At 45.1% G+C, this 12,755-nt stretch overlaps 1 protein-coding gene across 2 annotated transcripts in view; it reads left to right on the top strand.

Annotated features, from left to right (window-relative positions):
• The window catches only part of sned1 (sushi, nidogen and EGF-like domains 1), a 191,727-nt gene extending 189,212 nt beyond the window's left edge, over positions 1-2,515 (top strand). For both annotated transcript variants that reach the window (XM_038815011.1, XM_038815009.1), the window contains one exon: positions 1,924-2,515. In XM_038815011.1, coding sequence (XP_038670939.1) covers positions 1,924-1,937 — 14 coding nt within the window. In that variant the 3' untranslated portion in view covers positions 1,938-2,515. The remainder of the gene's footprint in view (positions 1-1,923) is intronic.
• Positions 2,516-12,755: the final 10,240 nt, after the last annotated feature.

Raw genomic sequence — 12,755 nt, forward strand, 5'->3', positions numbered from 1 at the left:
CTTGGAGAAAGTCCAAGTGTTTGGAGGTCGATCTGCATTGTGGAAGAAAGTAACAGAGGGTGTTCATTGTGTGTAACAATTCCCCACTGTCCCCATTGTGCCACCCACTCCCCTCTCTTCCCGGTGCCCTCAGTGATCCTCAATGTGCTTTGTCTTCCTAGCTCTACCGCTACCTCAAGGGTGCGGGGTGGCGAGAATTGTCCTGGAATGGGGGGTGTAAACATTGTCGAGGGTGCAGGGGAGGTCAGCAGTGTCGAGGGTGCAGGGGAGGTCAGCAGTGTCGAGGGTGCAGGGGAGGTCAGCAGTGTCGAGGGTGCAGGGGAGGTCAGCAGTGTCGAGGGTGCAGGGGAGGTCAGCATTGTCGGGGATGCAGGGGAGGTCAGCAGTGTCGAGGGTGCAGGGGAGGTCAGCAGTGTCGAGGGTGCAGGGGAGGTCAGCATTGTCGGGGATGCAGGGGAGGTCAGCAGTGTCGAGGGTGCAGGGGAGGTCAGCATTGTCGAGGGTGCAGGGGAGGTCAGCATTGTCGGGGATGCAGGGAAGGTGTGAGCATTGTCGGTGGTGCAGCGAGGCTAGATCCTCGGAGATCAGGGCGCCATTTCGCAAATTACCCTGATCTCATAGTAAACTTTAAGGTTCACCCCCCCCACTCACGGACAATGCCACTCCCTGCAGACATGGGCATAAACCCTCCCCCAAGTGAGCACACCCTGCTATGGCATCACTAAGGACCTCCCCACTTTCATAACACCCTGCTCACACTCCTTTCATGGGCAAGACCAACACAGACCCGAATCAGTGGCAGTGCCAAATTGGCACCCAGGCAGTGCCCCAAGTACCCTAGCACTACGGGGGTGTATCAGGGTACTGATCTACCCTGTCCCCAACTGCCCGGGGGGATCCAGTGGCCTCCAAGACTCCTGGAGTGGCCTTCACCCTTGGTCTTCGCTTGTGGAGACCAGCACTAATCGATGCATGGATGTCGCCCTGGGAGCCGGGCCGAATGCGACTTCAAATAAGTCGCGCATATTTAAATGAGCCTCATGGGTCATTACCTGGATCACGCCCAGTGGGCAGGGTGACTCGCGCACAGTTTTGCACCTGGCGCAAAGTCCATTTTAGGCCTTTTCAATGATGCAACGTGATTGGCGCATTGTCGTCGGTGGGAAAATCACGGCCTTTTGTTTTTAACGATTCTGTTTCTTCGTGTTCATAACAAGTCTTCCAAGTATTGTTATTTCCCTCTGTCAACTCTTAAATGTCTCAGTCTCGTTGTCTCCTCTGATCTTAAATGGCACTCTCACATGTCTGTAGTGTGATAAATGCTTGTAAGTCACACCATTTCTGCCAAAGTCTTCTTAGCTTCTTCAGAACGTGATTATGCCTGTCTGAGGGTAGGGAGAATCTTTTGAACAAGGCATAATAAAGTACTTGTCATCTGACAGTTGTCTCTATTTTTGTGTCCAACTTCCAACCCCTGCCTCTCTTCTCCTTAGAGCCTTTCTTGTATTTTATTGATACTGTTTTGACCGTTTCTTCTTTGACATTACCCCTTTCAACTACTGGTCCACACGTTGTAGCTGCTTTCAGCAACTTCACTGGTTTAAATCAAGCCTCATTGCCTCCTATCATATCTAATTTTTCCTAGTACTTCAAATTTGTCTTCCACAGTCATCCCAACCTTCTACAACACATCTAGACGTTTTAAACTCACACTTTTTAGCATGTAGTATTTACTTTGTAATTCTACTTCCTTTCTACTCCTTTCAATCTTTGGTACCACCTGGACTGCGGGCTCTGGGCCTGTAGGAAGGTTTCTCAATAAATCAAAACATTGTTTCCCCCATGAGCAATTTTAAGGTAATTAGAAGAATCTTGAAGTTGGAATCTTCCTCCACTCACACTGAGATATTCTTTATGTTTTAGGGCCTTCTGGCTGATGTGAGTGAGGAGATCACAAATCTGAAGACACCAGAAGAATGGGTGCTAATTTATCAAACCCACCACAAGTTAACGCGTTGTAAAGACAAGGCCACCCATTGAAGAGTCAGCCATAATGTCTTAGCATCACTGTGTTCAATTTGGGGATGGCAAGAGTCCATAAAAACCAGGACAGTTGAAATTTGATCAACGCGTGACTAACTGAAGAAGAATATGTGTGTGGGAGGGAGGGGCACACACTCTTACTTTTCTTTGTGTTTGAGCAAAGGGAGGTGAGTGAGTGAATGAATGCTTGTGGTACATGGGTGCATTTGAGTGTGAATGTGTCTGTGTGTTTGCTGTGTGTCAATTCTTCACACCGAGAGACGAGACTGCTGGGAATTTGAATTGCGTTGTTGTAGCGGTAGCCTTGTGCAGACTTCAATCAAGTAAGTGTGGCTCCAATATATTGTGTATAGTACAAAGCCCCTTAGTCTGCCAGACAGCGTGCTTAACCCTACCTCCCTTGCTGTGCCAGTGTGGTATTTCCATTCATGTTAAGCTTGCGCTAGTTAGAAATTAAAATATTACAACAGTTCTGTGGCATGCACCTATCACTTATTTGCTGTGGCTTGGGTTGTGATTGCCCTGGCTGCCTTTCAAATTCAGATCCATGGAACCTGGTTAGGGGCCAAGAGAACTTTTAGCCGCCTCTTGTTGAGTTAGATGATGTTAACCACTCTTCATCAGAGAGGGGGTACCGTCATCTGATCTGTGTGAGCTATAGTTCAACCATGGCTTCAGAATAGACAGTTGTGTACCTAACTGAATACACTCGCTAGTTCCCATTTGAGGAGGAACTTACCATTGAACCATATACATTTACAGCATAGAAAGTCACCGTCATGTCTGTGCCGACTCTTTGCTGGAACAATCTTAAAACTAATTCCACTGTCCATCTCTCCACGTTAGTCTACATCTTTCTCTGCTTCCTTTGGAAGATGCTTGCAGTGTACTCAGAACAGTGCTCTACGTAAAGCTTCTCCTAATCTCTCACTTCCCACTCACTTAGTTTTAAATTGGTGACCCATTGTTACTGACTCCCCAACTATCTTTCCTTATTCAAAGCCATTCCATAATTGTAAAAATCTCCATTAAATCTGCCTTTCCTGCTCTAGTGGAATAGTCTCAGGCCCTACCAATAGCAGCTGGATTGGAACCCGTCCACACATGGGGGAGGGGTAGTTTCCACCCTGCCCCAGTATCCTCCCTCCCCCAATTAGAAAGACAGGCCCTTCTTGATCCCTGGGTTGCACTGCCAACGGTGGGCTTTTTTATGGCGTTGTCACCTCCTCGCCCGCATCTGCTTAATCGTTTACTCAGCAGCACTTTATCACATCAAAACCAGAACCAGGTTCCTTCTTATTGTATTTTATTTTGTTATGCGAGATGAGTGTCTGCCTATATGACAATTGCATGCCTGGATGAAGATTGTATGTTCCTGTGATTCCTGACCACAGATACTGCAGAGTGTAAGGAGATGCTCAGAATGTAATCCAGTGGGATTTCATGCTTCCAAGTTTGGCAGAGTTCAACTGGATATTTTCTGGCACCTGATAATTCCTGACCCATCGCAGCTTGTGTGTCTCGGTATTATTCAGCAGGCTTGTAAAAACAAATGGTTAGATTTTCAGCTTCAGTGCTGGGTATAAAACCGGCATAGATCGGCTGCCTGATATGGAAACCGCCTGATTTTCATTCCCATTGCTCTTAAGAGCCTGAAACTTGTTGTATTTTGATATTGATAAACAGTGTTAGCGCGGTGACATTGTTGCTTTTCTCTCCCTCCCCCCCCCCCCCCCCCCCCAACCCCCCAACCCCCACTCTGCAATATGAAGTGGCATATTACAACTCTGAAAGACCGTTATCACTTCAGGAACTGCCACTATTCCACATTTACTATGCCCACGTTTAACGTAAGGGTAATGTATTGATCCAAACCTTTCATGATCTCTTGACCATTCATTTTTTAAAATTGTTGGCTTTTCTTCTTGTCTGCTGTCGTCAAATAAGTCTTGTGTTTATCCAGTCCACCTTGAAAGCTCTTGGCCCCTTTGCATGATAACTCTCCCATGTTTCCCCTTGGTTCAGCTGCTGGACTTTTCTTGTGATTTCCCTCATGTCTTTGTACATTGTTCTTAAGTCTCTGGGTGGCATTTTCTGCACCCCCCCCCCCCCCCCCCCCCCCCCCCACGGTGGGTTCCCCAGCAATGGGTGAGCACACAAAATGCCGGAAGACCGTGCTGGCGACCAATGCCAAGCTGCTTTCCACCGGAAATCATGTCACACGGGGGCCGAGAAATCACCGGCAGATTTGTTTTTACATTTTTCTATTCCTTCACGTTTTTTTTATGAATCCATTTTTCCTTCTGTTCAACACATTTTTATTGGATCCCTTTATCCAATTCCTAACATTCCCATTGATTGATTTGTTTTACTTTTCTGCTGTCCTCCAACCAATCCAATACTCCAGGTCATCCATTTTTGTTTCTTTCGCTATTTTTTAATTGGAATGATACTTTTTGATGATTCCAACCCTGATGCATTGAACGTTCATGTCGTTGAGGGATTTCCTTGGCCTTCAAGACGTTTGAAACGGAGTTGAATTTCCACTTTGAATTTTCCCTTATTTGAGTTCTCTGTACTGAATCGTTCATGATCTTGTCTCTTTAATGTCCCTGTGTTTTTTCAACTTCCTCTGATTTATTCTGATGGTCCAAATTGCATGTACATGGTCAGTTCCACAGTTGACAGCCAGGCTTAGGTCATAGCTTGTTGAACGGTGTTTTGGAATCTGATTTCTCGTCCTATCACCTTGAATGCTCCTTGAACCAGGTGTTTAGGCTCGGATGAAATAGTCACCGAACAAATTAGAAGTTTAGAAAACTTTGGAATCGACAAACTGACTCTCATCTTTAATGAAGTTTACGACACAAGAGAAACCCAGGAAACCTAAGTAACTCGATATTTATTGCACTTTCTCAAAATCCCGGAGGAATTTAATCTGAACCCCATCACATTATAGGTCTGATGAGTCACATGACTAAGACCGTTCTTCAAGTACTGATGAATGAGGCCAGGAAGATAAAGCCAGATGTTTCAGCTCTCTGTGTGGTTAGAGTGGAATATAGAGCAATGAGAATGCTATCTTTATGGTGTATATGCTATCAGAAAGAGTCATAGGCCTTTGATTAGATAAAACATGAAGAGCTGATGCACATGTTGGAGTCTCTTGACCTTGATGGCAAGAACCTTAGAGTGATAAGAAATCTTTATCATGAACAAACTGCAGCCGTAAATGTTGAGAACGATCTAAGTATTTTTTGTGAAGATTAAGAGAGGGGTCAGAGAAGGGTGTTTTTTTTCTCCATAGTTTGATTCAATTTGTGTAGCCAAGATATTCCCAGAGAGATTGAAGACCTACCTGGATTATTTGTTGGAGGTTAAAATTTTAATAGCACAAGATACGCGAATGAAACCATTCTTATCGCCGACTCTGCAAAAGATTTTGGCTAAAGTAGCGAGTGAAAGAGAAGAAGCAATGGAGCACAAATTGCAAGAAAATAAAATGGCTACCAATGTCCAGAACCATAGCAGAATGTAAGATCACAGTGAAGAATGAAGAAGTCATGCGGGTAGACAATTTTAGTTACCTGGGAGATATGTTAAATCGGACAGAAAGTGAGACCAAGAAATAAGACAAAAGATTGGGATGGTCAAAGGTGCATTTCAAGAAATGAAGATGATGATGTTCAACACCAAAATTAGCTATGAAAAGAAAGAGAATCCTGGAATTCTGCATCAGATCAGTTATGACAGAAACCGGTGTTGGATGATCAGTGAAGTAAGCAAAGAAGAATTGAGGCTACACAGTTGTGTTTTTTTTTTGAGCAAACAATGAAGATATCTTGGCAAGTCACACTCCAATGAAGTGGTGCTAGTAAAACCTGAGACCAAAAAGCTTTGCTGACCCAGATCAGGAACAGACCATTGGGATTTCTTGGGCGCGGAATAAGAAATCGAGATTTGCAAAGTCTGATGTTGACGGGATAGGTCGATGGTAAAAGAGACCGAGGTAGACAAAGAACGATCTTTCTAAAGAACCTCACAAACTGGATGAAAGTGCCATTCATGAAGATGGTCCACACCTCGAGAGTAAAATATTGTGGAAGTCCATGGTGGGCAACGCCCTCTTAGCGCATGGTACCTGAAGTAAAAGAGAGATTGATCCGAGTCAAGGTCGGGGAATGCAATGATGTGGCTCCATTACTTGTCAAGGAACTATCCTTCTTCAATCCCCTTAACCCTTCCACAATATGTCCAAGATCTGTATCAGGAATTGAGGGGAAAATGAGCCACAATTTGTCAGAATTAATGGCACAACATCATTACTATTGTACCAGAGAGAGTGCAGCCTTTGAGCAATGTCATGGGATGTAGTACACCATTCTGCCATCTTGTGGCTTGAAATGTATCTTCACTTGCTCTGCACTCCACACATTCATACTAGTCATAACCTCTCATGATGGCAGTGATAAGTTTGTGCTTATGTTAATACTCCCTGGGATATTTTATAACCTTCCACACAGTGGTCTCAAAATTCTCACACTAGTGAATTGCACTGGAGTTACACCAATGGAACCTAGGTTGTGTTTCTACTTGTCTGGTGACGTATTTACACCAGAATTCCAGGGGTCACCTTATTTGCATATCCATTGATAAGAGTCATTATGGCACAGAAGGAGGCCATTTGACCCATCAAGCCCATGCCAGTTCTCTGCAGAGCAATCCAATCGGCCCCATTCCATCTGTGTCAAATAGGAGTCTTTCAAGAAGCAAATTCTAATTGAATGGAGCTCCATTCTCTCTCCACAGATGCTGTCAGCCCAGCTGAAATTGTCTAACATTTTCAAATTATTGGAGCTGTCACTTCATGGCAGAGGGCTGATGTGTTGTGCTGTTCTGAGATTGAAGGAATATTCCTTTATTTGGAAGCAAGAGATGCAGCACAATCATCAATTGCAATTTTGCTGATGAGATGTCCTCTAGTGCCCCTTATAGCAATTGCTGGAGGTGTCTTCAGTGAAGATCACTGTAGTGCATTCCCTCATGTCTTTCTCGCTCCGAAGAGGTTAGGGCCACTTCTCCAAACATGGCCAAGTACAGGATATTTTTGAATAGACGCAACATGCTACAAATGTGATTGACACAAGTCAGACCATCCTATAGGGCATCCCCCTCCCCCTCCCATTACCAGTCCAGGCAGTGATGAATCTTTTAATGGGTACACTTTAGTCTTTGGTGATACATGCTCTTATGCCTTTACTAAGATTCTCATGTCCTCTCCTGCTGCTGCATTATATGGAGTGGTAACAATGTCTGGTGGAGTGCAACCTCCTTAAATGTTCCTGATACACTCCATCCTGTGCCCCCCCCCCCCCCCCCCATAACAATAATATACAAGATTCTTCCCATCGCAAACGCCACACTTTCTCCTCTGAAATCCTCATTCTGGGTGGAATTTGAAGGTGGGGGGGAGGGATCGCAAACCTCCAAGTTCTGAGGCAGAATGCTGAAAAAAATACTAAAAGTTGTTGCCAGGCGCAGAACATCTCCACACACTTCAGCCTCTCACACTCTTCCCTTCTGCCCGTCTCAGGTGATTCTGGAAACAGCTGCATCTGACAGATTATCAGTCTAATTTACCGAGAGCATACTGCAAGTGTTAAATAAGGAACCCCTCAACAGCAATGCCACTGGCACTCAATATGTGTAAATGAACTCAGTCACTGGACAATGGACTACAGGGAAATAGGAACAGGAGGAGTCCATTCAGCCCCTCCAGCCTGCTCCAGAATTCTAGATAACCCACAATCAAAGCTGATGTAATTCTGGTCACCATATTATGAAAGGATGTCGAGGCACTCGAGTGGGTGCAGGGAAGACTTTCAGGGATGCCACCAGAAATGTTTGGGTGTACATATCAGGAAAGGTGTCTTTTCACTTGAGAAAGGGGATGAGGGGTAACCTAATCAAAGTCATTATGAAAGGTTTTGATAGAGTAGAGACAGAGAGAATGTTTATTCATGTGGGGGAAAAGTAGGATAAGATAGAACATAGAACAGTACAGCACAGAACAGGCCCTTCAGCCCTCGATGTTGTGCCGAGCAATGATCACGCTACTTAAACCCACGTAACCCGTATACCCGTAACCCAACAATCCCCCCATTAACCTTACACTACGGGCAATTTTAGCATGGCCAATCCACCTAACCCGCACATCTTTGGACTGTGGGAGGAAACCGGAGCACCCGGAGGAAACCCACGCACACACAGGGAGGACGTGCAGACTCCACACAGATAGTGACCCAGCCGGGAATCGAACCTGGGACCCTGGAGCTGTGAAGCATTGATGCTAACCACCATGCTACCGTGAGGCCCCACAGAAGTCCCGAGAAATCCAACGGGGAATTCAGAAAGAAACTAATTTGCCCAAAGATTAGTGAGAACGTGGAACTCGCTACAATGGGGAGGTGTTGAAGCGAATAGCAGAGATGCAATTAAGCGAAAGCTGGATAAGTATATATGAGAAAGAAGGGAATGGAGGGTTACAATGACAGATTTAGTAGTAACAGGATAGAGGAGACCGAGGAGAGAAGACTAGCTGAATGGGATGTTTCTGTGCTATATATCTGACGTAACCCCATGTTGACCATATGGTACAAGACATGGCATCTTTTGACTTGGTCTCCCTTTTCTCATTTGTCCATTTCGCACTGACCGAGGATAGAAAAGACTGCGCTCTTTGTAAGGGTTGGGAGTGTGAAAGAAGAATGTGCAATGTAACAGTCCACTTATTACCTGAGTGTGGTTCACCCAGTAAACAATCCCCACTCCACCCCCACCCCCAAAAACAGATTCCTCAGTGGAAAGGGCAACGCCTCTAGTCTCTAACCCAAGGAGGAATAACCGGTGATCCTTTGCTTGACAATCTGTGGTACATCATGGAGAACTTTGTCTTAATTTGTACTTTGAACATAGGAATTGATAGATTAAATTTGACCAAATTCCATTCGAGTTCACTTCCTACCATTCTGGTAGCCACACAATATGATGATAATGGAGTTGTTGATCAATTTGGCAAATATTTCCTCTCAGTGGACCATAACTGACCTAATATGGGGCAGGGACAATCCCAGTCATGAACAGTTTTGGAAAGCATAGATCCAAAGTCAACTGTTCCTCCTAAGCATGCTACACTTGGCACAAGTCATGTCACAATTTACATCGATCGTTTGCAAGCACTTTATAAATACAATGTTGGTGACACTAATGGTGAGTCCTAAGTGACTGTGGATCGGCCTGCTTTCTGAGCTTGTAATCACCTATCCAGAAACCCCAGTTTAGCTTATGTTTACTGGTAATCTGCCTCGCGCAATATCGGAGCTGCTTTGTATTCTCTAACTTGCTCCTTTGCTGACGTGAATTACCTTTCTTAGCGTGCAGTTCCACATGGGGTGGCAGCCCTTTGCCACCTTGTCGACATTTCCATTACTTCACACGTACCCCGGTCATGCTGAACTAATCCTAATACTGTCCTCGCTAAGCATTCACACATGAACACTTTCCAAAGTGGATGGTGCATGGTCATGTGTGCAGGACCTTTTTCCTGTACAGTAGGGGTGACTGGGAGTTGATTTGGTGTCAAAGAACTGAGAGTGTTGGAGCTCAGTCGCCCCCACTGTACAGGTAAAAGTCCTGCACACATGACCATTCACCTCTCAGATTCTACTTCCTCTGGGGAGCTTCAAATCTGTGAATGATGACAATGACATGTACCAAAGGCAAGGCACACTTGGTCCTAGAATTAAGGTGAGGGGAGCTGAGAACATCAGCCTAATCGCCATCCACTTTGGAACGCGTTCAGGTGTAAATGCTTAGCAAAATGGGGGAATATATTTGAGGTTAAAGCCATATTTCTGATTAACTGCACCATTTATGCCTTTCTAGAATATCTTGTAACTCTATGTACCAACAGAACAGATGATCTACTGCCCACATCTATACAATCTTTCTCGACCTGTTTTTAGACGGAGCAGCCCTTCCCCCTTCCTGGAGCGTGTGAATAGGCACGAATGGCAAGTCTTGCGAACATTTTAGTAGCTGCCTCATGCGAGAAAGAGGGTAGCCAGTTTGATCCGAAATGGGGAGCCTCCAACCTATCATCTTTGGGTTCCCATCCTTTGCCCCTTTCCCTGCAACCCAAACTCAATCCTTGGAGATCCTCTTTTAAATAATTTGTTCGTTCCCACAAACTGATGTGCTCACGGGAGACCATGCACATTGCAGTTTGAGTGATTTAGGCTGTGGGGTTGGAGGCGCACTGCCCCGCCGTCTCGTTAACTGTTACTCGTGATTTGACAGAAGTTTGTGTTTACAGTTTGAAACGGCCTTATTTCACAATCTGGTTAAAGTTTGCCTCTCACTTTGGAGAGCTGTACTGACAATTGCTCCTTACCTTGTCGCCAGTTTGTGGACAGACGGATAATTATTCCCTGTTGCTCCTCGAATTCTTCAATCTGTGAAGATCCTTTCCATGTTCTATATTCAATGTTGTGAGTGTCGCATTGTAGTTCAATGTATCAACTAGTTTTATTGAAAATAAAACCTTTGTGTGAATACCCGATCAGGAGCATGGTGTTTGTTTTCATTGCAAACGTTTTCCTGTTTTATCAAGCTGATGGATTTTTGTGCTGTAGAGTGGAACATGTCGTTGCATCAACTGTGTGTTCGATCTAAAAGAAAACTTTTTCCACACTCCCCGACCAGACCAGTGACAGAGTTACATTGTTATATTGAGCATATCTGTTACTGTCAAGATTATACACAGAGTAAAACCCTCCTCTAAATTGTCTTACTAAGTGCCATCAAGTCAGCAAACACTGTTATTCTTTCATGGGAGGCGAGCATGGCTGGCGAGGTCAGCATTTGTCATCCATCCTTAATTGCCCTTGAGTGGCTTGCCACAACATTTCAGAGGGCAGACCCACATTGTCTGGCGTCACTTGTGGATAAGGTCAGTCCAGGCAAGGATGGCAGAGTTCCTTCCCTAAAGGACATTCGTGAATCAGACAGGTTCCATGGTCATCATCAGACTGGCACAGTGGTTAGTGTTATATCCCGCACGGCACCTACGAGCTGGGAATGCTGTCTTCCCCATGTCCCTTGCGGAGTACGAGCTCCCCCGCTAAGGACGGGGTATCTCAATTACCCCAGTGTATATAAAGTCGGCTAGTAATGCACCGACAAAGCAGGAACTCGGTAGGGGTCTCCCGGGTAGCATATATATCGTTTGTATGAATAAAACTTTGTTCTTATTTTTCTTGATGCGGACTTCCTGTCTCCTTTTTAAGGTTAGCACTGCTGCCTCACAGCGATAAGGACCCGAGTTCGTTTCTGGCCTCGGGTAACTGTGGAGTTTGCACGTTCTCCCAGCGTCTGTGTGGGTTTACTCTGGGTGCTCTGATTTCCTCCCACAGCCCAAAAATGAGCAGGCTAGGTGGACTTGCCATGCTAAAATTTCCATTTAGTGTCTAAAGATGATCAGGTTAGGTAGGGTTATGAATATAGGGTGGGGAGTGGGCCTAGGTAGGGTGCACTTTCAGAGGGTCGGTGCAGCCTCGATAGGCCGAGTGACCTCCTTCTGCATTGTAGGGATTCTAGGGACATAATTCCAGGTTTTATTAAATTCAAGTTCCACCATCTGCCGTGGTGGGATTGCAACCCAGATCCCCAGATCATTACCCTGGGTTTTTGGTTACTAGTCCAGTGGTGTCAGAGTAAAGCTCTCCCTACACTGGCACGGATACAATACCTTGTCTCAAATCTGAGACATTGAAGTGGCATTTCTCACTTCCAGCAGCAACCACTTTGAATGATGCTTTGAACTAACGCTGATTCAGATCAGTTTGTATTGGGGGCCATTGCCCATCGAGAACTGGATTGAACCTGCTCAAACACAAACGGAGGAGATTGACATCAGAGCACAGGGCAATGAGATAGACTGAGAGGCACTATGCAGTGTACAGATGTCTTCCTGAGAGGACAGATCTAAGAGATTCCAATCAGTGCATCAGCATAAAAGGTGACCGAGAATCAAAAGCTGACCAACAGCTTCAAAATAGTTGATAATCACCGAAGAAAGAAAACATTTGTATTTGCATTTCCAGGTGTGTCAAAGTGTTTTACAGACAAATAATTACTTTTGTGGAGTTTCTACTGTTTGCATGGAACATTGAATTATACAACTGGTTGAAACACAGAAAGGCCCAACATACAGCAAAAGAGATAAATAATTTGCTTTGGTGCAGTTGGTGAAGCATTTAATGTCTGAAAAGACATCTGGAGGACTCCATTTCTTCTCTGAAGAGTGTCTTGTGATCTTCATTATCCATCTAAACACGTTAGTGTTGAATCAAATTACAGGACTTGCAGCGGTGTAGTACTCCCCCAGTCCTACCTTGAAGTGTCAGCCTAGATTACAGCCTCAATTCCTGCCTTAGAACTTGAACCCACAACCTTCTGATTCGGATTGGAGTAGGGCAACCACGAAGCCAAGATGACACTAAGTTATCGGCACACTGCTTGGGCTGTTAAAACTGTGATACCAGTCAATGTGTACGTAACTACCAGAGGAAGAGAGAGTGAGAAACCCCAGCCTCCGTGCACGCAACAAAGCGAGGGAGGAAGACTGACAGACAACAGCCATCATACACAGA

This window comes from Scyliorhinus canicula, chromosome 13 (assembly GCF_902713615.1).
Source record: "Scyliorhinus canicula chromosome 13, sScyCan1.1, whole genome shotgun sequence".
NCBI classification, from domain to species: Eukaryota; Metazoa; Chordata; class Chondrichthyes; order Carcharhiniformes; family Scyliorhinidae; genus Scyliorhinus; species Scyliorhinus canicula.